General features: G+C 41.7%; 2 protein-coding genes across 3 annotated transcripts in view; both read right to left on the minus strand.

Moving 5' to 3' along the window:
* Nucleotides 1-14,125, minus strand: part of atp13a2 (ATPase cation transporting 13A2) — a 44,665-nt gene extending 30,540 nt beyond the window's left edge. The window contains exons 1-16 of one of the 2 annotated variants that reach the window (XM_039010874.1): nucleotides 13,979-14,125; nucleotides 5,410-5,492; nucleotides 4,988-5,155; nucleotides 4,843-4,901; nucleotides 4,501-4,573; nucleotides 4,297-4,376; nucleotides 4,104-4,181; nucleotides 3,853-3,922; nucleotides 3,437-3,571; nucleotides 3,141-3,207; nucleotides 2,816-2,947; nucleotides 2,413-2,574; nucleotides 1,075-1,185; nucleotides 862-908; nucleotides 518-706; nucleotides 51-257 (exon numbers count right to left, since the gene is read on the minus strand). In XM_039010874.1, coding sequence (XP_038866802.1) covers nucleotides 51-257; nucleotides 518-706; nucleotides 862-908; nucleotides 1,075-1,185; nucleotides 2,413-2,574; nucleotides 2,816-2,947; nucleotides 3,141-3,207; nucleotides 3,437-3,571; nucleotides 3,853-3,922; nucleotides 4,104-4,181; nucleotides 4,297-4,376; nucleotides 4,501-4,573; nucleotides 4,843-4,901; nucleotides 4,988-5,155; nucleotides 5,410-5,492; nucleotides 13,979-14,006 — 1,689 coding nt within the window. In that variant the 5' untranslated portion in view covers nucleotides 14,007-14,125. Of the gene's footprint in view, nucleotides 1-50; nucleotides 258-517; nucleotides 707-861; nucleotides 909-1,074; nucleotides 1,186-2,412; nucleotides 2,575-2,815; nucleotides 2,948-3,140; nucleotides 3,208-3,436; nucleotides 3,572-3,852; nucleotides 3,923-4,103; nucleotides 4,182-4,296; nucleotides 4,377-4,500; nucleotides 4,574-4,842; nucleotides 4,902-4,987; nucleotides 5,156-5,409; nucleotides 5,493-6,525; nucleotides 6,618-13,978 lie in introns of those variants that run through there. The other variant, XM_039010875.1, reaches the window with a different exon arrangement.
* An 834-nt stretch (nucleotides 14,126-14,959) lies between these two features.
* On the minus strand, nucleotides 14,960-18,854 carry LOC120060714 (succinate dehydrogenase [ubiquinone] iron-sulfur subunit, mitochondrial-like). The gene is made up of 8 exons (XM_039010118.1): nucleotides 18,747-18,854; nucleotides 17,424-17,557; nucleotides 17,206-17,291; nucleotides 16,872-17,008; nucleotides 16,582-16,698; nucleotides 16,119-16,220; nucleotides 15,753-15,875; nucleotides 14,960-15,530 (listed from the first exon to the last, which is right to left on the minus strand). Exons 1-8 carry the CDS (start codon nucleotides 18,810-18,812, stop codon nucleotides 15,426-15,428), a joined length of 870 nt encoding a protein of 289 aa, XP_038866046.1. The 5' UTR covers nucleotides 18,813-18,854; the 3' UTR covers nucleotides 14,960-15,425.
* Between the last annotated feature and the right edge of the window lie 8,608 nt (nucleotides 18,855-27,462).

Raw genomic sequence — 27,462 nt, forward strand, 5'->3', positions numbered from 1 at the left:
CACCTAGTACAATCACTCCATAAATATGGTTCTTGGTTTCTCAGTCTTACCCAGCCAGTGGACTCGATCATCTTGAGCTCTAGAGGGTCTCCCAGGGGTTGTCCCCCCAGCAAGGCCACAGAGTGGCAGCAGGCCATTGCAGAGAGCATGGGCCCCTGGGGCAGGAGGCGTGGGTCAGGGACCAGCTCAGAGAACCCAGCTCCACTACCCTCCATCACCCCCCACACGTCCAGTCCCTCCTCAGTCAGAGTGCCTGTCTGAATAGAGAGGAATAGAGAGTAGACACACACTTCCTGCTTCAAAATAGTTCTTCACCAGGGTCATGTTCAGTAGAGCGTAACGTAGCAGAGCTTTTTGCAAAGAAAAACAATAACTTGCTCCATTTCAAAATGTTTTCTCCTGTTGTGTGCTTACAGAACACGACCAAGAGATGATTTCAACTGCTGTCAGTCCTCCTAGCTGCGTCCGCCCCAAAACACACACATACACACTAGGGCATACTGGTTTGGGGCCTCACCTTGTCAAAGCAAAAGAGCGAGACCTTCCCAGAGATGTTGATGCGCGGGGGGCTTATGCAGAAGACCCCTTCTCTCTTCAGACGACCCTGGGCGTAAATGGTACCGGTGGTGATAGCAGCAGGGAGGGCAGGGGGCACCACGATGGTCACAATATCCAGAGCCCGAATCACCAGCTCCCACCACGTGGTCTAGAGACACAATTACATCTTATTAAGAAATAATCCTCAGAGGGTCAAATATTTTTGTCCAGCTCCAAGATCACCACATTGTTGTTTGTTTATCTAATCAATTAGGGTGGAAATGAACTCATGGTATTAATAAGCTTGGTATGGCAAATACTTACGTTGGTTCTGCTTAGGATCACGATGCTGTATACTGTGCCACACAATGCTGAAACACAATTAAATATTGGTTCATGCTGAAATGATATGTTTACACAATACAAGGGGCTAATTGGTAATACTTTTATACTTCTCAAAACTTGTCTAGCACCCATTTAAAATAATTCAAAAGTGAGTTATTTTACGACGCGCAACTCTACTGTGTCGGGGCTTACCTACACCCCCCAGGAAAAGCAAGAACTTAATAGCGTCTTGGTAGAAGCGGAAGTTGATAGGTTGGGGGTAGAGGATGGAGCTGACCAGGTCTCCCTTGGCTGTGAAGAACCCTGAGGGACAAAAACCAACAACATTGAGTGGAGGACAAACACAGTCCTTTTATAATGTAATATGATGAGGTCTAATTATGTACATGCATAAGAAAGTGCATGTGTATTTTGTATGTATATACATACAGTACCAGTCAAAAGTTTGGACACACCTACTCATTCAAGGATTTTTCTTCATTTTTACTATTTTCTACTAGAATAATAGTGAAGACATCAAAACTATGAAATTACACATATGGAATCATGTAGTAACCAAAAAAGTGTTAACTGATCCCCACCCAGTCATCAAGGCAAAGGGTGACTACTCTGCATGTGATGTTCGCACCATGAGGCATGGAGGAGGTGTGATGGTGCTTTGCTGGTGACACTGTCAGGGATTTATTTAGAATTTAAGGCACACTTAACCACTATGGCTACCACAGCATTCTGCAGCGATACGCCTTCCCATCTGGTTTGCACTTAGTGGGACTATCATTTGTTTTTCAACAGGACAATGACCCAACACACCTCCAGGCTGTGTAAGGGCTTTTTGACCAAGAAGAGTGATGGAGTGCTGCATCAGATGACCTGGCCTCCACAATCACCCAACCTCAACACAATTGAGATGGTTTGGGATGAGTTAGAGTGAAGGAAAAGCAGCCATCAAGTGCTCAGCACATGTGGGAACTCTTTCAATACGGTTGGAAAAGCATTCCAGGATTTCTTTTAAACCTTAATTTAACTAGGCAAGTCAGTTAAGAACAAATTCTTATTTACAATGACGGCCTACCCCGGCCAAACCCATCCCTAACCCAGACGACGTTGTGCCAATTGTGCGCCGCACTATGGGACTCCAGATCGGTTGTGATGCAGCCCGGGATCGTCTGTAGTGACACATCTAGCACTGTGATGCAGTGCCTTAGACCGCTGCGCCACTCAGGATCACCACTCAGTCATCAAGGCAAAGGGTGGCTACTTTGAAGAATCCCAAATATAATATATATTTACATTTGTTTAACACTTTTTTGGTTACTACATAATGCCATATGTGTTATTTCATAGTTTTGATGTCTTCACTATTATTCTACAATATAGAAAATAGTAAAAATAAAGAAAAACCCTTGAATGAGTAGCTGTGTCCAAACTTTTGACTGGTACTGTACATACATACATACACTGTACATATGCATGATTTAACTGTCTGTTGTTTGACCTTTCATATTGGTAGTGTAAAAGTATCCGTCTCACCTGTGCTTGTGACCACGGCAATGGCCCCGCCCCTTCCTGGCCGGCCCCCTTTGGCCTGGATGCACTGCGTGCCGCAGAAGAGGGTGTGTCTGCGCTGGGCCTCAGGGCTGTAACGCCCCCCAGCAGCCGGGAGCGGGGTCTTCATCACAGGGACACTCTCACCTAGAGGTAAGGCAGGTGGCTGTTACAATGGATTCCCATTGCTCACTACTAAGAGCTTCAAAAGGATCGAAAATCAGTAACTGTCAACGGAGGAGACATTCAACGAGTTGATCATTGGCAAGTTCAACTAGACATTTTGTGACGAGAGTTGAGAAAGTTTCAACTTAATGCACATTTCAGCCAGACCTCAGTGTAGTTCATGACTGAAGTAATTTTGTGATCGAGTTCTGTTTGGCCTCACCGGTTAGCATGCTCTCGTTGACCATGCACTCCCCGGCCAGCAGAGCAGCATCGCAGGGCAGCAGCAGCCCCTCCTGAGGGATCAGCACACAGTCCCCCGGGACCAGCTCCACAGAGCTCAAACTGTCCTCCTCTGAAAGACAGAGCCAGGGCATCAATCGGCTCCTACTAGAGCAGAGGATGCAGACTTTTGTTTTGGGGATTTGCGTGTATTGTTAGGTTGCACTGTTGGAGATAGGAACATAAGCATTTTGCTAAACCCACGATAACATCTGCTTAAAATGTGTACGCTGGCTGTGGAAGACAAAAATGGAGGGAAAGCTCACCCCCGGAGCTTCTGCGCACGGTAACATTGGTTATCTGCTGAGCCATGCTACGGATCGTGTTGCTTTGCTGTGGAACCACAGAATCGACAATTCAGTGGTGAACATGTAGACAGCTAAATGATAGTCTGCCCTATAACAGGTAATAGGAAAATATGAATATAAAAAGGAGTGTATCCATAATGTAGCACCCACGATAACAGAACCATAACAATCTCAAAAATACCTATTTGTACATTTATCTGAAAGCTTTCATGGGAGCACAGAAGACATGGGAGGAGCCTCCTGGTGTCACTCACCTTGCGGATCTCGTAGAGAGACACACATATGGAGATAAGGGAGATGATGACGATGCAAGCAGCATAGTAGTAGTAACTATCTGTCAGCCACAAAGCAATGCTGAACACCTGGAACACGTAGAATGGGTTGAGCACCTGCAGAGATGGAGGGAGGGAGAATAAAGGGATGGATGGATAAAGAGAGAGAGGGGTACAGAGTGAGCAGGCCTTAAACCTGTATTATTGTATGTAACTGTTGGTAGATTAAAGTTTACGTGGAACAATGAGACCTTAAGCCTAAGTTTCATGATTCGGCTTTTGTGAATGTATATTTCCCTTATGAATATAAACAAGTGCACCACTGCAAATGGTCAGTAAATCTAGTCCTGTACATGTAAATCAATGAGAAAACGTCAATCGTTGTTCAAGCCAATCACCTCCTCAATCAGTAGTCGCATGAAGGACTTCACAGGCACATCGATGAGATTGGTCCCGTAGACCTTCCTCCTGAAAGATGGAGAGAACTGGAGTCAGACACTGGATGAGGCAGCAAGGGGGGGGGGGGGTGAAGTGTGTGGAAATTAAAGTATGTTTGACGTAAGTGTTTGAGGTAAGCCTTCAAAAAGAACTAGGTCCGAGAGAGGACCCTTGAGGAAAGGGTGTGATCCCATCATGTGGAGCAGTGTACCTGGTGTTCTGCTCCAGGCAACTCAGGCCCTCCCGGAAACGATAAATGTCGGCACATGTCCAGTCCTCATTGAGGACACTGTGGAGGAAGAGGCAACATCAACATTTTATGTTGTTATATATATATATATAAAAATGCCACTGACTCCAGTCCAACCCAATAGCCCACACCTGTTTACACCCCCATACAGTACCTAACACGACAGAAGGCTCCCTTCCTGGCCATCCATACGTAGCGCAGCCCCTCAAACAGGTAGTAATGCAGCAGCGGTACCTGAAAAGCATTCAGGATGCATAAAAGCTACAGACTTCTCTAGCCATTGGCTCTGTAGCTGCACCTTCAATACAATTTAATTCAATTCAACTTTGTTCATACAATTTTACTACCCCTTCCTTACCTCCTCTTTGTGTAGCTGGACAGTATCTCTCCAGTCTGAACTGTCCTCCGCCTCACTCCCTGCCGGCTCCAAACTACCGAGAGCACAAGGAGAAACACTACATCAGAAGTCAGGACGACCAACATGAGTTGTTACAGAGCAACAGATTCAACTACATACAGGAGTCATTGTACAGGAGTCAGTGCATTCCAGCTGACCAATATCCAAACACTGAACATTTGAAAATGACAGTGTTTTTTTTAATGGTAGCACTGACAGAGCAATTCTATTAGGCTAATAATATGGAAAATCTTTCATGTCAACATACAACAGATGGTCTGATGATAAAGACGTGTATCTAACCTGCCCTCCTCCAGCTCTTCTGTGAGGACCTCCACGACATACTGCTGTCCGAAACTGTCCTGAGAGAAGATCAAGAATAAAACCATTAACCCAAGTGCTGCTTCCTAAACTACCAAAAAACACTGAATCATGACAATGACATTACCCTCAGAAGCAGAATATCGGCGAAGGCCAGGGGACAGGAGTTGCAGCGAGCAAGGACTCCTAGACGAGGGCGCCAGCGAAACAGCACCAGCAACAGACCCAGGGACAACACGGACCCAATGTGACACAGCCAGACACGCCAGCGCACCCATCTGAACCCCTGGACATCCTGACACACAGACAGAGAGAGCAATCAGAGTAGATGTCATTCATTCAAAAGCAGTACATTGATTTCCAGGTGTCATTTTGCATTGCAGACAAGTTGATATGGAACCCATTGTTCAGCTTTCAGCACCAAATTAAATTTAAATAATAGTCCTCTTTATTGGTGTGGGTTATACTAGTAGCTTTATGCTAAACAGGGAGCAAAGAATGTAAGTAGTCAGTTAACTGATGTTTAATTGATGAGCTAAAGGCTCCTACCATGTGTGTTTCGGGTTTGCGGTGGGGTTCTCTCCTAGGACTAGGGGAGCAGAACCCTCCCGGTGGCTCCTTCTCCGGACTACCTGTGGAACAGGCTTGAGGTTAGTCAACAGACACAGTCAACACAGTGACTGCAAACACAACATAACACTGCACTGCATGTACACACCCATTATGTTAACATTAACAGGGCACACATAAGCTGTAAAAGTCACCAATGTCACACACAGCTCACATGAAAGAAAGGCAAATGTATTACACTAGCAGTATGAATGAATGAACCAATTGGGAATCAGTGTAGGGGGTCCATTCCATTTTTCATTCAATCAACTCAAGTAAGTGAATGTAAACTAAATTAATTAATAGAAAAATTCTTATATATCGGTGTAATCCTTCATTTACACATGAATTGACACGGGTGGGCATATGATTGATGTGGCATAGATACTGAAACAAATAAGAGGGTGTTGTTCCATGCCTAGTTTCAAATGCAGTAGGGTTTATCTATTTGCTTCTACAAGTTAACAAACTCTCATCAATTTTTCAAGATAAAGCTTTTGTAATAAAACAAGGAAGACCAAGGGGTTACAATACTTATTCAGGTTATAGAACATTAGACATTTTGGGGGGCAAATATTCGTTTAATAAACTATACAGTTACAGTAGATAGCCTATAATTAGTTAAAACTATCCAACTGCTTGCCTGCACAATGTTAAGGTCTATCCATAGCGAAAATAGGATATTTGATAAGCCAACACTAGCCTATATATTATCATTACCAGTTTATACAAGAAAAAAAGTAATCTGACAACAGATATATTATTCCCTTGGAAAGACAACCCCTCTCCCCTCAGCAGCTACGACCGGTAAACGATGAAAAAGAGCCCCTTCTGAATAGATCACCATAAGTGCGGTCGAGGTGAGGGTAAAACTAATTTCATCGACTCGAATAGCCTATCGAAATAAATAATACATTAACAGAAATGTTGGCAATGTTGAAGCTGTTTTGGCTTCCGGGTATACACGTATCAGTAACCTGTTTTAGGTACGATGTAAATATCATCACAGATGTTGGCTTTCTATTTATTTGAAATATCAACGAAAGTAGTACTTACCTTATTTATCTGGTCATAATTATATCCGAAACTGTGATTAGAGTGGTTGGCAATGCTATTTTTGCGTCGCGTGTCAAAAGCGCACCTGTGTTTACCTGTCTACGTAGCAATGCTCCGATACGCATGTCTGTCCAGTTTCGCTGTCGAGTTCCGCTAACATTCATTATGGCCTACACACTAATAATAACATGTAGGCCTACGCATGCTGTATTTCCCTCCTTCATTTGAAATACAAACCAAAGAATGTTGAACGTTTTCCTAGTCTAATCTAAATTGTACCACGGTAAAGTCTACACTTGTTGTATTCGGCGCATGTGACAAATACAATTTGATTTGATTTGTAATACTGGCACACAGTAGTGGCTTCAACTTCTGAGGTCCTATCAGGTGCTAAACACATGGGCATTAGCCTGTCTGGGAAAGTATTGAATTAATTGTCATCTGATTGATTCCTTTGAGAAAGATTTATGGAATGATATTGCATTATTAGGCTACATTGCTTTTATATAGAAACAAAGTCACTATGAGTGGGCTAACATACATTTGTCATCAAATTAATACTGCCAATATCTGGAATTGCCTTTACAATGACCACTTTGTTTCCATACACACCACTTTTGGCTAGCTCCCAAACTTGTTTAGAGGGAACCTGAAAGGAGCATACCACCCTGCATCTTACTGCTGGCTTGCTTTGGAAGCTAAACAGGGTTGGTCCTGGTTAGTCCCTGGATGGGAGACCAGATGCTGCTGGAAGTGGTGTTGGAAGGCCAGTAGAAGGCACTCTTTCCTCTTGTCTAAAAAAAAATATCCCAGTGCAGTGATTGGGGACATTGCCCTGTGTAGGGCGCTGTCTTTCGGATGGGATGTTAAACAGGTGTCCTGACTCTTTGCGGTCACTGAACGATCCCATGGCACTTATCATAAGAGTAGTGGTGTTAACCCCAGTGTCCTGGCTAAATTCCCAATCTGGCCCTCATAAGGTCACCTAATCATCCCCAGTTTACAATTGGCTCATTCATTCCCTGTAACTATTCCCCAGGTTGTTGCTGGAATGTGTTCTCAGTCAACTAAAATAAAAAGGGCTGTGGTGGTGCTCTTAGAGCTGATGTTTTTGTTGGTACATAAACCACAGCGTAGTAGTATTTTCTTAGAAAACTACATGCCTTTAAGGATTTTACAGAGCGGAAACTGCAACTCAACGGGCTGACCGACATAAAGCAATAGGCCTCTTGGTGCCAGTGTAGGCTAATGTAGTAATATTAGTTTCATTCAAAACATATGAAGCCCACACCAGTCCCTATAAAGTAGAGTTCTCCTGGCTTCAAGTAACTATTCAATTGACATAGCACAAGAATCCTAAACATCTGGATCATGCTGCCTACAGTAGTTTCAGGGCTAACGCAAAGAGGAACTAGGCTATTCTGTTAAGTTTATTATAGTGTGTGTCATCTAGGTCAATGTTAAAATAATCCTGTTCCTCCGCACCATTGAGTGAACCAATTAAAAGTTTGATATTTCGTTTTTATATTTTATCTTACCATTGCTCATCTTTTCTTGAATAAAATGTTCACACTAAGTAGCTCATAATGAATGCCCCTAAGTTCCACTTCTTCAGTAAAACCTAATATGTTCATTTCCAGTTGAAGACACAGGAAATGATAGTGCTAAAAGTGACAGCACTGAGCAGAAATCTGAGCTCGCGAGACCTACGAGTACTGAGAGGTAAAACCAGTCATTCCTCCATTTGGAAAGCCCTCAGCAAATGTTAAATCGGACATCACCTCTATCTCCCACACCCAGGAACTCGTAAATCCAGGGTAAGAGAAAAAAATGCTCCTTGCATAAGACTAGGCCCAACTGCCGAGGGTGGTTTTATTTGGACCCTCAAGTTGTTTTGTTGTTGAATTTTCATTGTTGGTCATAAAATACTTTTAAAAACACCAGGAAATCAGCTCCAAGTGATTATAATTTTGTAAATCTGTTCAAGTATTTCCACGCATAATAGAGAAAAGTGATTTTATACGAATGTAAGCAAGGTTTGAAATTATTATGTTTAGTCAAATATTATATCAGATTGGGCTTCTTGCGGTTAATTTGCAGTCTACAAATGAAATGTTGTCCCACTCTTCAATAGTTGTGTGAAGTTGCTGGATATTGGCTGGAACTGGAATACTCGATCCAGAGCATCCAAAACGTGCTCAATGGGTGACATGTCTGGTGAGTATGCAGGCCATGGAAGAACTGGGACATTTTCAGCTTCCAGGAATTGTGTACAGATCCTTGCAAAACATGAGGTGATGGCGGCGGATGAATAGCAAGACAATGGGCCTCAGGATCTCGTCACGGTATCTCTGTGCATTCAAATTGCCATCGATAAAATGCAATTGTGTTTGTTGTCTGTAGCTTATGCCTGCTCATACCATAAACCCACCATGTTCACAACGTTGACATAAGCAAACCACTCGCCCACACGACGACATACACGTTGTCTGCCATCTGCCTGGCACAGTTCAAACCAGGATTCATCCGTGAAGAACACACTTCTGCAGCCTGCCAGTGGCCATCGAAGGTGAGAATTTGCCCACTGAAGTTGCTTACAACACCGAACTGCAGTCAGGTCAAGACCCTAGTGAGGACGATGAGCTCGCAGATTAGCTTCCCTGAGACGGTTTCTGACAGTTTGTGCAGAAATTCGTCAGTTGTGCAAACTCACAGATTCATTAGCTGTCCGGGTGGCTGGTCTCACGACGATCCCGCAGGTGAAGAATCCGGATGTGGAGGTCCTGGGCTGGCGTGGTTACACGTGGTCTGCAGTTGTGAGGCCGGTTGGACATACTATCAAATTCTCTAAAACTACGTTGGAAGCGGCCTATGTTAGAGAAATAAACATACAATTCTCTGGCAACAGCTCTGGTGTACATTCCTACAGGGAGCATGCCAATTGCACGCTCCCTCAAAACTTGAGACATCTGTGACATTGTTGGACCTGCTGACTAGTGTCCTTGTAGTGTCAGCTGAGAGTCAGGACATTTGGAACTTACATTCACTGGGGAAAATGGTTATAAAACTAGGATTGGGGAGGGTAATCTTTGTCTCATTTATGCCTCATCTGTACATTCGATCAGCCTGAGCAAAGTGCTGCAGACTCACTGATCTATCACCTTGCATTCCAAACAAATATCCTAGCGTACTCATTAGCCTAATGATATGCACATCTGTGCAACGCCTTGCCTTCAGAAGTTGAACCAAAGCCGCTTCTCTAGTTGGAGATAATGAAAAGGCAGTCCAGCCAACTTTTCCTTTAGGCAAAGCATGCAGATCAGTTGCCTAATAAATCGGACTGTGATACCAATTCCTGTTTCCTTACAAGACAGAATATTGAATAAAATTACATTTTAACTTACTCTATCGGTTGTCTGTGCAGTTGGTCCTTCAGCTGGCCGAAATTTTTGATAACATATCCACAGGTATTATTAAATATTATTTGCCCAACTTTTTAGAACACCGGTACTGCCGTTGAAATTTCAATCAATCAATCAAATGTATTTATAAAGCCCTTTTTACAGAAACCCAGCCTAAAACCCCAAAGCAGCAAGCAATGCAGATGTAGAAGCACAGTGGCTAGGAAAAACTCCCTAGAAAGGCAGGAACCTAGGAAGAAACCTAGAGAGGAACCAGGGTCAGAGGGGTGGCCAGTCCTCTTCTGGCTGTGCCGAGTGGAGATTATAAGAGTACAGTGCCTTGCAAAAGTATTCATCCCCCTTGGCGTTTTTCATATTTGGTTGCATTACAACCTGTAATTTAAATAGATTTTTATTTGGATTTCATGTAATGGACATACACAAAATAGTCCAAATTGGTGAAGTGAAAAAATAACTTGTTACAAAAAAATAAAAATAATACGGAAAACATGGTGCATGCATGTGTATTCACCCCTTTGCTATGAAGCCCCTAAATAAGATCTGGTGCAACCAATTACCTTCAGAAGTCACATAATTAGTTAGATTGCACACAGGTGGACTTTATTTAAGTGTCACATGATCTGTCACATGATCTCACTATATATAAACCTGTTCTGAAAGGCCACAGACTTCTGTGGAGTCTGCAACACCACTAAGCAAGGGGGACCACCAAGCAAGCAGCACCATGAAAACCAAGGAGCTCTCAAAACAGGTCAGGGACAAAGTTGTGGAGAAGTACAGATCAGGGTTGGGTTAAAAAAAAAAAAAAAGTCCAAAACTTTGAACATCCCACAGAGCACCATTAAATCCAGTATTAAAAAATTGAAATAATATGGCACCACAACAAACCTGCCAAGAGAGGGCCACCCACCGAAACTCATGGACCAGGCAAGGAGGGCATTAATCAGAGAGGCAACAAAGAGACCAAAGATAACCCTGAAGAAGCTGCAAAGCTCTACAGCGGAGATTGGAGTATCTGTCCATAGGACCACTTTAAGCCGTACACTCCACAGAGCTGGGCTTTATGGAAGAGTGTCCAGAAAAAAAGCCATTGCTTAAAGAAAAAAAATAAGCAAACACGTTTGGTGTTTGCCAAAAGGCATGTGGGAGACTCCCCAAGCATATTGTTGGATTCGGGATAAACTTTGAACATTGAGATATTAAATAAGTGATAGATCAGAAGCATAGAATATAAGGAGTGGAAGAGACTGGGTTTTATGTCAGAAGATAATGGTTTACTGTAGAAAGACAGATGGCTTTGGAATGTGTTGGGTGGACGGGAGGAGATCACAGGATTGCTATAGGGGAGCGGATGGACATCTGTGGATTAGATCGAAGGAGGGGTTGAGGTCAGGTCAGATCCCTTGAAGGGAGTAATAAGGGTTTATTATCCTGTTACCCTTTTCCTGTGGAACCATAGGATGTAAGGATTGGAGAGAAGGAGTGTCTAAAGTGGGGTATATATACTTGTGATGGTGAGAAATGTTTTTTGTCTGAATACAGCTGTGTCGACCCTTTGAGAAGAATTAAACTTGGTTAAGCTTCTCTAGTGTCCGTGAGTTATTTAAGAACCTAACAATATGGAAAAAGGTACTCTGGTCAGATCAAACTAAAAATGAGCTTTTAAGCCATCAAGGAAAACGCTATGTCTGGCGCAAACCCAACACCTCTCATCACCCCCCGAGAACACCATCCCCACGGTGAAGCATGTTGGTGGAAGCATGTTGGTGGCAGCATCATGCTGTGGGGATGTTTTTCATCGCCAGGGACTGGGAAACTGGTCAGAATTGACGGAATGATGGATGGCGCTAAATACAGGGAAATTCTTGTGGGGAAACCAGTTTCAGTATTCAAGAGATTTGATACTGGGACGGCGGTTCACCTTCCAGCAGGACAATGACCCTAAGCATAATGCTAAAGCAACACTCGAGTGGTTTAAGGGGAAACATTTAAATGTCTTGCAATGGCCTAGTCAAAGCCCAGACCTCAATCCAATTGAGAATCTGTGGTGTGACTTAAAGATTGTTGTACACCAGCGGAACCCATCCAATTTGAAGGAGTTGGAGCAGTTTTGCCATGAAGAATGGGCAAATATCCCAGTTTCTAGATGTGCCAAGCTTACAGAGACATACTCCAAGAGACTTGCACCTGTGATTGCTGCAAAAGGTGGCTCTACAAAGTATTGACTTTGGGGGGGTGAATAGTTATGCACGCTCAAGTTTTCTGTGTTCGTGTCTTATTTCTTGTTTGTTTCACAATAAAAAATATTTTGCATCTTCAGTGGTAGGCATGTTGTGTAATTCAAATGATACAAACCCCCCAAAAATATATTTTAATTCCAGGTTGTAAGGCAACAAAATAGGAAAAAAGACAGGGGGGGTGAATACTTTCGCAAGCCACTGTACATGGCCATTTAAGGCCAGATTGTTCTTCAAGATGTTCAAATGTTCATAGATGACCAGCAGGGTCAAATAATAATCACAGTGGTTGTAGAGGGTGCAACAGGTCAGTACAATCACCTGGCACATGCACAAAATCATGTAAACACCTGCAAGGCTATGTTTATTATGCACCATGTGCATGTACTTTTGTCTTGTGCACGTGCCTTAAAGTAGGTCAAAAGCAAACAAATACTGATTGCCACACAGACCTGGCAAAGTGTTGGTCAGTAACTTCCCTGCATGTGAGCGTGCTACTACCTCTGCCAAGAGGCCCAGGCTTTGGCTAAATGGCACAGGCTGTTCCCACAATCACTACACTGAGAGGGTTCAAGGAATCAGGACTAGATCATGATTCAGCCCTTACTGGAGAGACATGGCTGGAGTTGTCGCATGTTAGCAAATTCAGCTTGTGCTGTTGTAACCATGTCCCATGATCATTTCATCATGAGAGAAAGATTTAGTTGTGCTTGCAGTTTAAAAAAAATCATAATAGTTCCATTTTGTTGAGCTAAACCCTATTCATTCCAAATTAATTATTTATAAAACTGATTGTGTCTTGACAGGTGAGCTGTCAGAAAGAGTTTAAAGCAGGCAACTCCCATAGTTAGACAACACAGAGGTAAACAGCCTGCTGCAGTGTCAGCTAGCTACAACTGTGTTCACAATAAATGGTTCAGCTACTGTTGCTACAGCTGGTCAACACTGACTTTGCACATTTCCCAAAGGCAAAATGTTGGATTAGTTTGTAGCTCAACACCAGTGTTTCCAATACAAATACTGCAGAGAAGCATTCAGCTGCAGATTATGGGTGCCGACTCCGTGTGGTCTGCGAACTTCATAACAGATGCGCTCAGGGTTTAGAAACTCTGTGGTGTCAGTGTGCTAGGCACTAGCTCTTGTCGTCGCACTAGATCTGGTCCAGGGCGTTATATTAACCACTGTTGCTATTGCAGCTAGCTAGTACACACGAGCTAGGCTAGCTAGTTCACGTCACTACTTTAGCTAGCTAGTATACAGTACCTAGCTTCTAATTCTAAATGTTATTTCACCACCTCTGCTGTTGGTGGAAGTAACGCACCATCCTATCTGGCACCAGTCCACATCCTGTCTCATTGAGTTTGTATGAGAAGATATTTGCTGGAGCCAGAAATTCAAGAGCTTGCTAGTTACTAGACGACTCAGCTCAACGATTTATGTTGGAGTTGAGCGGCGATGGTGTGGGCGGAGCTCTGACGTCATAACATTCAGTTATCATCAAAAACTACTGGATTTCAGCACCCAAAGAATAGCCCGCAATTACACAGAACAATGTCATGTGTAATTTCGGGCTATTCTTTGTGCTGAAATAATTAAAATAATTTTAAAAAACGAATTTTATGTGACGTCTGCACTTCAGTCCGCCCACGCTAGGTACCGCTCAACTCCAACATAAATCGTTGAGTTTAATCAGCTAAATTAGGTAGCTACATACATTAACGTTAGATCCAATGTTCATTCCCCAAGCAGGATTGTCAGGGTGGGGGGGCGTTACTGCCATACTGCAAAACTCACCAAGCGTGTCCATCCTTCCTTTAGTCATGATAATTTAGTAATCGATACCATAATTAGTTGCCAGTCATACAACTGGCAAAATGATGTCTTTGACTAGCACAACAAGTACCCGGTACTAGCGAACCGTTATCTTCCGTTTTGCCTCTCTATCCCGTCATGTGACACACAAACGCGATTCTACGGAAGCCCATGAATAGTGACAATAATAAAACAGAGTTTATTCAACAACAAAAATGTTAATAAATAAATAAGGGTTGGTATGCAATGGGGCTTGTTTTTGTTTATTTTGATAATTATGCATACTCTATATAATCTGAAAATGACAGGGGAGATCTTTTCGGGGGCGTTGCCACCAAAGTAGAGCCCCACACCTAGACATGAAATCAAATTTTGACATACATCATATTTACGAGATGTAACATAAATTTTTCCAAACTCCATTCCCCATGGGACAATGATAAATCATAGTTTTGAAAACATACTTGCATTCTGAGTAGATCTTTGGCTCAAAAACGATTCTAACAGCCATTAACCAGATAAAGTATCAATCCTTTTAAAAATCAACTAAACCATTTCAGTTTCGTTCATGAAACCTATCAATGTGTTACAATGGTAAATTAAGACATCTCCAAAGCCTGTTTTAATTCTACTTCCTTTATTGATAAGCATTTAAATAACATTTAACTGTTTTTCCTTAAAATATTATGTAAAATATGTATACATACAGTATATCCAATGAACAAACATCAAATTGTGGTCCAGAGCTCATCATCATCCCATAATGTGGTTATAAGGCTGCACAACATGGGTAGGCAACTAGATTCAGCTGCTGGCTGATTTTTGTAGGAGTGGATGGTCGAGGGTGCCGGAACAGAATTAAAAATAATTTATACACTGCAAATTGACCACAACTAAGCCCAAAAAGAGATTGTATTTGAAAATAGCAATAATTTCAGACCTTGATTACATTGAGACACGATCACATCTTTTTTTATTCATGGCAATACAGATTTTTTTTTGAACAGATTTCCTAAATTAAACACATTTTTTGCTGAATTCCTAGTGGTTTTAGTATTTTTTTCTCCAAAAACTAAAATCCCCCCAAAATCTTAAATACTTGTAGGCCAGTACCTGTTGCCAACCCCTCCTGTACAATCTATACACACACTGAGTAATAAGCTCCATCACCACATCAAACATTACTTTTGTATGTATTTTTAGAAAAAAAACGTATTTTTCTAGAAGGAGGAGCAGTTATTCCATTTCTCCCTCTGTCCTTTCTCTCCTCTCCTCCAGCACACATTCACTCTCACATATATAAAAGCGGCAGTATCTTCTAGACTGCCTGTATCTTTTTTCATGTGCGAAGCCTAATGAAAGGGACAGACACTGTTGAAAGGCTAATGTGTAATCGAAAGTTCAGCATTAGAGTCATTACTAGTGGATTTCAAGTCCGGTGGTTTTCCACAATGTTCACGGGGTTAATGATTTTCTCTTTATATGTTGCCATCATTTTCTTGATCTCAGCAATAGCCTTTCCTGGGTTGAGTCCCTGTGGAATTAATACAAAATAAAAGGTAAAGAAAGATAGAAAGATGAGTAACATGACAAAGGGATTGGCGATAACTACTTTTAAGCTGCATGAGTTGTATAAATGGTCTGAAGTCCACTGTGCTGAACTCTACACTAGTCTTATTACTGTATTTAGAAATTGTGGTTTGGTTTAGCAAAGGAAGGCTAAACCAGATGCAGTCTATTCAGATGTTGAGTGTACCTTGGGGCATGTCTTAGTGCAGTTCATGATTGTGTGACAGCGGTAGAGAGAGAAGGGGTCCTGGAGCTTCGACAGTCGTTCCTCTGTGAACTCATCACGTGAATCAATCATCCAACGATAGGCCTGTTGAGGAGGGAAACACATTAATCAGATTAATTTACTTCATACAGCAATATCATAAAATGCTAATCTCTGGGATGGAGGTGCCAGTCAAACTCATTAGGTGAATCAATCATCCAATTATATGCCTGTTGAAAATGCATTCACACGTCAGCTTTACTTTGATTTCAGACATCGGTTCTCCCTGTCAAAAAAGCAAAAGCATTAAAAAAAGATTCATATATAGACTAAAAATCCAATACATACCTGCATGAGGACAGCAGGGCCCAGATACTTATCTCCATTCCACCAGTAACTAGGGCAGCTGGTGCTACAGCAGGCACAGAGAATGCACTCATACAGACCATCCTGGGAGAGGAGGGCAATTAGAGATCAGATTCATTTTGTCATGAGAACTCCTTGCACTCTAACAATATAACATATGTTCAAATATACAAAGTGGTAAGTTGAAATGCCAAAAAGGTGTGGCAAAGTGTGGTTCACGTGTATAAAATGCAAGTGCGATACAAGGTCTCAATGCAGCAAATTAAATTGGTTCAACTGACTAGATTACTTCAACCCTACAAAATACTACATTGTCCCTTTCTGATATCTTAATCAAATGGGTATATGTACTTGTGTTTCAGACTAGACATGGAAATTGCATATGATGCATTGATAGTTTAGCTACTGAAATCTGCTGCCACTGGCCAGGGGATGAAATATGTACCAGCTTTTGCCTGTCTTCCACAGTCTGGCGGTACTGCTCCTTGCCCTCCTGAGACTCATCTTTCTTCTTCAGGAAGGGCTCGATGGACTTGTACTGGGCATAGAAATTACTCATGTCCTGTAGAGGCACACACAATACATGTACACCCTTAGTCAACCAAATATAGGCTACCACATGGTGACTAAACATTACATTGTTTTATCCAGTGTTTGTCTTTTAGATTTGTTATTTTTTAATGCAGCTATAATAATCAGTATTAATTTACTTCTAAACGTAACCATAATACTCACCGGCACCAGATCTTTGACAACGTACATGTGTGGGAGTGGGTAAATTTTGATCGGTTTGCTGGTATTGATGTCTATTTTGTTTAAGCAGGCCAGTGTGTTGCCTCCGTTGATGTTCATGGCACATGAGCCGCAGATACCTAAAGCAAGATGCATGTATATCACACCACTGAAAAGGACAACCCCACACCAAGGCTCATTTCATATTTCATGATGCTCTATCATTGTAGAATAGGATACACTATATCTATAGGTCTATATTTTATGACTTCTACTTTCTACCCATACTGATGACACCCACTTTTCTCTCCACTGCAAATTGCTCTTCATGCCTTACCCTCTCTGCAGGAGCGTCTGAATGTGAGCGTGGGGTCCATCTCATTCTTGATTTTAATGAGGGCATCCAAAACCATGGGGCCACAGCTGTAATAGTAGGGAGAAGGATTTGTTAACAATGCAGATATTCATCAATGAGAGCAATTCCATCAATGCAGACTATACGCTGACATTGATAGGTTTTAAACAAGTGAAGACCTATACTGTTGTTGTACTTACTTGTTGAGGTCAATTTCATATGTCTGCATGCGTGGCTTATCCCCCATTGTGTCTGGGTCCCAGCGGTAGATCTGGAACTTCTTGATCCTGGGCTCAGATGCCGGGGCGGCTGCGGTCTGTGCATAGCGCACCATCTGGAGACGAGACATAGACAACATGTATCAATGTAGGAGGAATTCAATTTTAAATTAGGCTTACATTATTGTTTTTGGTGTTAAATGCTGGTTTTATTATCTAATACTACTCCCTATATATAGCCATGTTATTTGTACATGTTATTTTTATTCGTTATTCACTATTTACATTTTTTAATCTTATCTTTAACTCTGCATTGTTGGAAAAGGTCCTGTAAGCATTTCACTGTTAGTCTACAGCTGTTGTCTACGAAGCATCTTACAAATAATTATTTTTTTGAATTTGATTCATACAGCTATTTATGGGCTTTGCTTTGATATCAATCGATAGGCAAGACATGGGGTGAGTGAAAGTATACTATACCAGATTTACACAATAGATCAACTGAAATTAAAATGGATTTCAGTCGGACATAAAAATATCTATGTCAAAAAGACAGAGTTGTATATTCATATGGGGGTTTTACGCTAAAGGAAAATATCTACTTTCATAACAAGGTAGACATTTCCCTCTAGCGGTAGGACATATGTACTGATATGAGTTGTTATATCACCCTCAATTTCAAGTTTCATAACTAACATTTTGGCCACAATACATTCGAAAAGGATACATAAACCTTAAATTAAGAGTAACGCTATTCTTTAAAAAAATAATAATAAATAAATTATGAAAGAAAAAACTATTTAACGATTATATGAAAGAAATCTCTAATCTGAAACACAATTTGCGCAAAAGTCCTTCACAAAAGATACATAGGCCTATAAACCTAACTGAAACATGCTCTATTTCAAAATCGATTAGTCAAATAATGAATATTTCGTAAATGAATATATTATTATTTAGACTTTAACAAAGTTACTCAAATTAAAGAATAGCTTCTATTTGATTTTTCTACTGTGCTTTACTCTGATGTAAGGTAAACCTCCAATTGACAACAGTTTGTGAGTTTTCTTTTCAGAGGAACTGTCTAGTAAACCATATGAACGACAGCCTACTATTTGAAGCCATGCCATAAACCAGACATGGACCTATTGACAGCTAGTAAAAACACATTGCATGGCCAGGCAGGCAGGTGGTCTACGACTACCCTATTGATAGGGGTCTACCTATCCCAGTCATAGGTATTTTCTTTCCATTCACCAACTTCATTATTCTACTCCTTTAAAAAAAGCACACTTCTTTACTTACCATCATCGCCCCAGTGTTCCGTAATGCCACGGCGTTTCGGGCTAAAGAGGTGCACACGACCGACATGCTTATATTTTCAGGTTGAATATTCTAACCAATACAGCGCGGTGCCGGTTCCAGTTTATGTATCTTGTCGCTGTCCCGCCCCAGGCATGACGTCAGTTTATGTCACGACTCAGGAGTAGCCTACTTACTGAAAGCTATGTGTGCACTGCAGGCTATTATGTCAGAGACTCTTTTACAACTCTCATTGCTTAGACGGGGTGTCGGTTATATACAGTGAGGTCCAAATGTATTGGGACAGTGACACATTTTTGTTGTTTTGGCTCTGTACTCCAGCACTTTGAATTTGAAATGATACAATGACTGAGGTTAAAGTGCAAAATGTCAGCTTTAATATGAGGGTATTTTCATCCATATCGGGTGAACCGTAAAAAAAAAAAAACTCAGGGACAACTTTCACTGGGGACATTCTGAAATTGCATGTGATATTTGTGCATCTGTAACTTGCAATAATTTCTAAACTCCTCAAATTAAAAAGGATGACAGTCTGCACTTTAACCTCATAGTCATTGTACACTGCTCAAAAAAATAAAGGGAACACTTAAACAACACAATGTAACTCCAAGTCAATCACACTTCTGTGAAATCAAACTGTCCACTTAGGAAGCAACACTGATTGACAATACATTTCACATGCTGTTGTGCAAATGGAATAGACAAAAGGTGGAAATTATAGGCAATTAGCAAGACACCCCCAAAAAAGGAGTGATTCTGCAGGTGGTGATCACAGACCACTTCTCAGTTCCTATGCTTCCTGGCTGATGTTTTGGTCACTTTTGAATGCTGGCGGTGCTCTCACTCTAGTGGTAGCATGAGACGGAGTCTACAACCCACACAAGTGGCTCAGGTAGTGCAGTTCATCCAGGATGGCACATCAATGCGAGCTGTGGCAAAAAGGTTTGCTGTGTCTGTCAGCGTAGTGTCCAGAGCATGGAGGCGCTACCAGGAGACAGGCCAGTACATCAGGAGACGTGGAGGAGGCCGTAGGAGGGCAACAACCCAGCAGCAGGACCGCTACCTCCGCCTTTGTGCAAGGAGGTGCACTGCCAGCGCCCTGCAAAATGACCTCCAGCAGGCCACAAATGTGCATGTGTCTGCTCAAACGGTCAGAGACAGACTCCATGAGGGTGGTATGAGGGTCCGACGTCCACAGGTGGGGGTTGTGCTTACAGCCCAACACCGTGCAGGACGTTTGGCATTTGCCAGAGAACACCAAGATTGGCAAATTCGCCACTGGCGCCCTGTGTTCTTCACAGATGAAAGCAGGTTCACACTGAGCACATGAGCACATGTGACAGACGTGACAGAGTCTGGAGACGCCGTGGAGAACGTTCTGCTGCCTGCAACATCCTCCAGCATGACCGGTTTGGCGATGGGTCAGTCATGGTGTGGGGTGGCATTTCTTTGTGGGGCCGCACAGCCCTCCATGTGCTCGCCAGAGGTAGCCTGACTGCCAATAGGTACCGAGATGAGATCCTCAGACCCCTTGTGAGACCATATGCTGACACATGCACATTTGTGGCCTGCTGGAGGTCATTTTGCAGGGCTCTGGCAGTGCACCTCCTTGCACAAAGGCGGAGGTAGCGGTCCTGCTGCTGGGTTGTTGCCCTCCTACGGCCTCCTCCACGTCTCCTGATGTACTGGCCTGTCTCCTGGTAGCGCCTCCATGCTCTGGACACTACGCTGACAGACACAGCAAACCTTTTTGCCACAGCTCGCATTGATGTGCCATCCTGGATGAACTGCACTACCTGAGCCACTTGTGTGGGTTGTAGACTCCGTCTCATGCTACCACTAGAGTGAGAGCACCGCCAGCATTCAAAAGTGACCAAAACATCAGCCAGGAAGCATAGGAACTGAGAAGTGGTCTGTGGTCACCACCTGCAGAACCACTCCTTTATTGGGGGTGTCTTGCTAATTGCCTATAATTTCCACCTTTTGTCTATTCCATTTGCACAACAGCATGTGAAATTTATTGTCAATCAGTGTTGCTTCCTAAGTGGACAGTTTGATTTCACAGAAGTGTGATTGACTTGGAGTTACATTGTGTTGTTTAAGTGTTCCCTTTATTTTTTTGAGCAGTGTATAATTTCAAATCCAAAGTGTTGGAGAACAGTGCCAAAACAACAAAAATGTGTCTGTCCTAATACCTTTGGAGCTCACTGTAGAAGGTTATTATTGTCAGATATAATTGAGGGAAGTGTATGTATTGCTAGCTGCATCCATTGTCAAATTTGAAATCACAATTTAATCAAGGATAGTGAAAATCTCTTGCATTGGTAACTTTGTTGCACTCTTGTGTTGTGCTTTAAGCATATAGCCTACACATGCATATAAAATGTATACCAATGCAATTCTAAGACCACTGCACCACTTGGGAGGCCCAGCATAGCTACCATAGCATTCTGCAGCGATATGCCATCCCATCTGGTTTGCGCTTAGTGGGACTATCATTTGTTTTTCAACAGGACAATGACCCAACACACCTCCAGGCTGTGTAAGGGCAATTTGATCAAGAAGGAGAGTGATGGAGTGCTGCATCAGATGTCCTGGCCTTCACAATCACCCGACCTCAACCCAATTGAGATAGTTTGGGATGAGTTTGACCGCAGAGTGAAGGAAAAGCAGCCAACAAATGCTCAGCATATGTGGGAACTGCTTCAAGATTGTTGGAAAAGCATTCAAAGTGAAGCTGGTTGAGAGAAAGCCAAGTGTACGCAAAGCTGTCAGCAAGGCAAAGGGTGGTGTCACGTTCCTGACCTTATTTTCCTTTGTTTAGTCTTGTTTAGTTGGTCAGGACGTGAGCTGGGTGGGCATTCTATGTTATGTGTTTCTATGTTGGGTTCATTCAACTAGCCTGATATGGTTCTCAATCAGGGGCAGGTGTTTTACGTTTCCTCTGATTGAGAACCATATTAAGGTTAAGGTAGGCTGTTCTCACTGTTTGTTTGTGGGTGATTGTTGCTGTGTCTGTGTTTGTTCGCCACACGGTACTGTTTCGTTTCGTTCGTTCGTTTGTTCCTTCCTGTTCGTGCGTTCATTTTTATATGTTCTCAAGTTCAGGTCTGTTCACGTCGTTTATTGTTTTGTAGTTTGTTTAAGTGTTTTTCCGTCTTCGTTTACATAATAAATAAGTATGTATTCAAACCACGCTGCATATTGGTCCGATCCTTGCTCCTCCTCAGACGAGGAGGAAGACGAGCGTTACAGGTGGCTACTTTGAAGAATCTCAAATATAAAATATATTTTGATTTGCTTTACACTTCTTTGGTTACTACATGATTCCATGTGTTATTTCATAGTTTTGATGTCTTCACTGTTATTCTACAATGTAAAAAATAGTACAAATAAAGACAAATCCTTGAATGAGGAGGTGTGTCTAAACTTTTGACTGGTACTGTACATATTCAGGTTATCGTGGATGTTTAAAGAGTCTGCGATTATAGACATCCTAAAATCTATATATCCCCTAATTCTTATTTATTGTATTATATTGATGGTCACCACCATCACTTCATGTGTGTTGCTGTGCTCAGACAATTTCATAATCTCTCCTCAAGAAGGTAGACCTATTCCACTTCCCCAGCCTAGTGTGCCTAAATGGTTGACAATGTAATATGTGCCTAATTATACTATGTACACTGGGATGAACTTAGTTGTATTACATGCGGTTCCATAACAACCATCTATCCATCTCCTTGCATGGGCATGCTGTGCCCAAACCCCATGGCATACCATTTTGTCAACAGAGCATACTTAAAGAATACCCATTACACTCTGGCTGGTCTGGAGAGAGCCATTGCCACACACCACCAGAGATAAGCGTAGTGAACAGTGTGTATGTCATGGTTCCTCCTGGCACCATATTTCATGATTGTGTCCCTGTTAAAATAAGTGTGCTTTCTGTGGTCCTTTCCAGAAGCTTTAATTGTTCACTGTGTGCGTTCATTTCTGTCATGAGAATTATGTTCTCGATGTTCATAAACCAATTCAATTAAACTACTCAGTCTGCTAATCAGGATTTGTAAGATACTGATTGAAATGAAACAGACGGAGGCCCAGCTAAAATAGTCAATAAGGTTTATTCATGGGCGCGTTGGTTAGTTGTACAAAACCATTCATTTTATACTAGCTCCTTACGCACATACTCTTGCACACAAACAGAATTCATACGCACATACATTTGCACACAAACAGTAGGTATCCTACGCACACACTGTCCTGCTACCCAGCTGACAAAGATTAGGGACCGTGAGAATCACTCCCTGCCCTTTCCCCAATCTCTCCCCTAGCCAAGGTCGACACCGAATCTTGCTCAGACAGTCTGTGTTTAAGACACTTTAGAGACATATTGTACAGTTTATATTGTTTTACCCTAATTCTGACTAAAACTACACACCTCATTAATTATACTTTTACTGACTAAACCTAAACAAACCCATCAGATAATAAATGTATGATTCTAATCAATTTCATACTGTTATAAGGTTTCAGAGTGGGAATTATTTCATCCTAATCTTTCAACATTTAAATTACTTTAACAATTTCCTGAGTGAGTTTGAGACTTAGTGTTTGCTGTTTTTTCAAGTGTTACTGTGATCCGGCGGCTACCAAATCTTAGTAAAGTATTATGTTTATCCTTAACCACTGATTCCTCATCTGGTCTCTTCTCTGCACCTGGGTCCAACCTTACCACGTCACAGTGTAGGGTACAGTCTCAATGAAGGGCAAAGATACAGATAAAGAGCAATAGTAATGGCGTCTTTTTGTAGGCACTAACTCCGCTATGGTTCGTTGAACAAAGCTTATGGGAAAATGTAGGTTTTGGATAAACGCTGAATATAAGGCCTGTGGTAAACACAGGTTTTGGAAATCTTATACGTTTTGTTCTATGATAATCTTAAAATCAGCTGAATTTAAGGATATGTAATCACGCACAAAGATTTAATAATTCATAAAAGGTCATGTTAACTGACTGATATCTCATAGAACAATACGTATAACATGTCATAAGCCTGTGTTTATTCCCAAACCCTATTCTTTCTCCATTAATTTTGCCCATATGAATGGCTGAATGAACTAGAGGTAAATCATTTAATTGTTTTAGGACTCTAAGCTTGTGAGCTCTATAACACGCTTATCTCAAGGATGAAACTAGTTCCAAAGGCTTGTTCATGTATGTGAAGTTATCCAAAGAAGCTATGGCAAGCCATATATAGCCTAGATCTTTATCAGACTTGAGAGCACTGGATATTAGGTTTCTTTATGATGTATACACACAATTATACAATCTAAGGCTGTTAAGAGTTTAGGAGAGGAGTGGGTAATCTTACCCTCTGTGTACTTGCAGAGAGATACCTCACACTAATCACCAAATCAGAGTTTTCAATCAAGGGTTGGATTAGTAGAACCCGGTGTGTTACTGATACAACTCAGGCAGTCCAAGTGATTTCGAATATAATATGGTTGCAGCCCCGCGCGCGGGAGATCGCGTTGTCGGTTTACTAACCAATAAGGATGCAGTATTTGAGATAACCCTGCCCACCACGTCGCGTTTGCATGGAAGAGTCTTCCCGACACACATGGAGCTATAGTGGTGGAGGTGTGTACTGTATAGGATCCTGTGAAGAATAGTGGCGGTAGAAGAACTGGACCTGTCAGGCAACCTCAACACGAGGAGCAAGAAGACGACTCCATATGAGTAATGTCATGAGTAACGTGCAGACTGTGTTGCGTGAGGTACATTTTGCAATCTAATGCAAATATACCATTTCGATATCGTTGCAGAAAATGAACAATGAAACTTTGGAACAACTGACTACTGAAACAAATATACATTTAACGTCAATCAACTATATACAGTATGGCATGAACTAGAGTCGACTGGATCAACATACTATCTGCGACAGGCTTTGGTGGGCGTGTCAGTGATTGAAAGAACAAAGGTGTTCTTCATGGGGATGTTGTCTGTCCTTCCACTTGTTTAAGACACATTCCTGTCGATGTGTGCAAGAGAGCATGTGTGACCTGCATCTAGACCAGGGATGGTCAACTTTGATCTGAACACGTCATGAGTGGCCGCAGTGGCTGCGTACCCCAATAAGCAAAACATTTTAGTGGTCCCTCTCTTGACAGCAGCCAGAAAAATGTTTAAGTTTGAAAGTACATTTCCTGCAATTCTACACATTTTGCCATGGAATGTAGTGAAAAAAATAACTATTTCAAAGCTAATTTCCTGCTATTCTAAACATTTTGTCATAGGGTGGAGAGAAATGTTTGCCGTTTTGAATATGATATCTGAGTAAGAGTGATTAACAAAATCAATAGGGGCCCTCCGGTCAGTAATTCCACCTTGATTACTTCCATGATTAAGTTTAGGTAGCAGGCCGCTAGACTAATTTACAAATAAAAAATGTAGCTGACATGGGCTAATTGAGTGACTGTCAGTGACTAACATAACGAGAAAAACTGCTGATGCACAACCAAATTTTGAAATTGCACCTTGTGTATTCTACAACAGTAAGTTGAGACCCCGGCTGATTGATCTGTTGCCCATCCCTGATCTAGACCTATGGCCTGCTGTTGCATATATGGGGGTGTATATTAAGCCAATAAATGTCAGTTTGTCATTGGCGCCTGTATGGCACATACGGTCATCCTGTGTACATTAACCTTGTCCCCTGGCTAATGAGACTAGTGTACATTAATCAGTACTTTTGAGGAACAGATGTCCAAAGCTTGCGACTCATTACAGTAAAAATCTTGAAGCTAAATAATTAATGTTGTTCCCCAAAGGAACAGCCAAACTCATAGTATCAAGTTACAAACTGAAAGAGAAGTGTCTTAATTGTGTTTCCACCTCAACTCTATAGGCCATGCGAAAGAGGCACTTGATCTGGCAAGCATGCAAGAGCAGTTGGTACAGCTGGAGCATTAGAGTAAACTGAAGGTGGGTCACTTTCAAATGTCTGGTTATTAGGTTTATCCATCAAATTGTTGTGAGCATATATTGAGTAGTGACTTTATTTTTATCAAGTTTGGCATGAAATGGAACTGTTAAATGATATGCAATAAACCTAACCTTCCTTTAACCAGGAAAAGCCCTTTTTCAAGGGAGAACTTGCCAATAGGCAGCTACAATCAATACATTACAGAATTAAAACATACAACAATACAACATGATCCAGACTAAAAAAAAGCATTATTAAAAGCATTATTAAAGCATATTTTAAATTCATTCAGTGGCACTAACATATCTAGATGAAGCATGGATTGTAGACTATTCCATGCCTCTAGTGCACAAGAAGAGAAGGCAGTCTTAACTAATACTGTGAATATCCTGGGGACTTTAAGTACAGTAGCAACCACCTAGTAGACCAGGTATAGTAACTGCTGGTGGTGAAGGTGACCAGACTAGAGGGAGTTTACCCAAGAGGGCTTTGTACGCTACAAATAAGCTACAAATGTACCTTACTGTGCATATAAAGTGAAGGCCAACCTACCATTTGGTACAAGGTGCAATGGTGGGTGAGTGACTTGGCATTTGTAATAAAGTGCAAGGATGCATGATAAACAGAGTCCAGTTCCTGTAAGACGGAAGAGGTGCCATGCATATATAACAAGTCACCGTAATCAATTACAGAGAGAAAAGTGGCCTGAACAAGCTTCTTTCTTTCCCTAAGCTGAAAGCAAGCCTTATTATGAAAATAAAAACCCAATTTCAATTTAAGCTTCCTCACAAGATTATCCATATGAACTTTAAAGGACAACTTGTCATCCAACCATATACCTAGGTATTTGTAGGATGTTTTTTGTACATTCGAGACCAGTTAGAAACCATAAAGGGAGGCCTGGAGTGACTGAAAAGCAGTCTGGAGCTCTTCAACAGCCTGAACCAGAGAAGGAGCACTTGAATATATGACTATCCTCTGCATAGAGATGTAACTTTGCTGGTTGTATCCCATTTCCCAGTTCATTAATAAAAATTGAGAACAACACAGGAGCTAAAATGGAACCCTGGGGCACATCTCTATTAATCTCAAGAAAGCTAGATTTGTGATTGTCAGTATATATACACATTGTGTTCTGTCAGAAAGATAGTTCCTAAACCAATTTACTGCCCCTTCACTGAAACCAATGTTACTGAGTCTAGCTAGCAAGAATTCATGGTCAACTGAATCAAATGCCTTTGATACATTAACAAACAGAGCAGCACAACGTTTCTTTTTATCAAGTGCATTTGCCACTGCCATAGCTGCAGTTGTGGTGCTGTGCCCCGATCTAAAGCCAGACTGAACCACGATCAGTATGTTCTTTTCAATTAAGACGTTTTTAACTGAGTTCACTAGGGATTCATAGACCTTGGCCAGGATAGGGAGTTTGGAGATAGTACGACAGTTATTAGCATCTGAGGGATCTCCACCCTTTAGCAGTGGGAGGACATAAGCTGATTTCCAAATGCTGGGTATGGAATTAGTCATGAGACTGAAGTTGAGAATGTGAACCAGAGGTTCAGTAATAATACCAGCTGCTATGTTTAGGAGGTAGGGATCCAGGTTGTCTGGACCTGCAGACTATTTACTGTCTATTGCCTTTAGTGCTTTATAGACCTCAGCATAAGAAACAGGCTCAAAGTTAAAATGGTTCACATAAG

The sequence above is a fragment of the Salvelinus namaycush genome, chromosome 16, assembly GCF_016432855.1.
Source record: "Salvelinus namaycush isolate Seneca chromosome 16, SaNama_1.0, whole genome shotgun sequence".
In the NCBI taxonomy this organism is placed as follows: domain Eukaryota; kingdom Metazoa; phylum Chordata; class Actinopteri; order Salmoniformes; family Salmonidae; genus Salvelinus; species Salvelinus namaycush.

Bases quoted from the DNA above. Each gene is read 5' to 3' on its own strand.
- LOC120060714 (XM_039010118.1), bottom strand. From the start codon at position 18,812: ATGTCGGTCGTGTGCACCTCTTTAGCCCGAAACGCCGTGGCATTACGG. The intron at 16,699-16,871 runs GTGAGTATTATG...GTGCCTCTACAG, and splicing joins TTGTCAAAGATCTGGTGCCG to GACATGAGTAATTTCTATGC. The intron at 15,876-16,118 runs GTATGTATTGGA...CCTCCTCAACAG, and splicing joins GCCCTGCTGTCCTCATGCAG to GCCTATCGTTGGATGATTGA.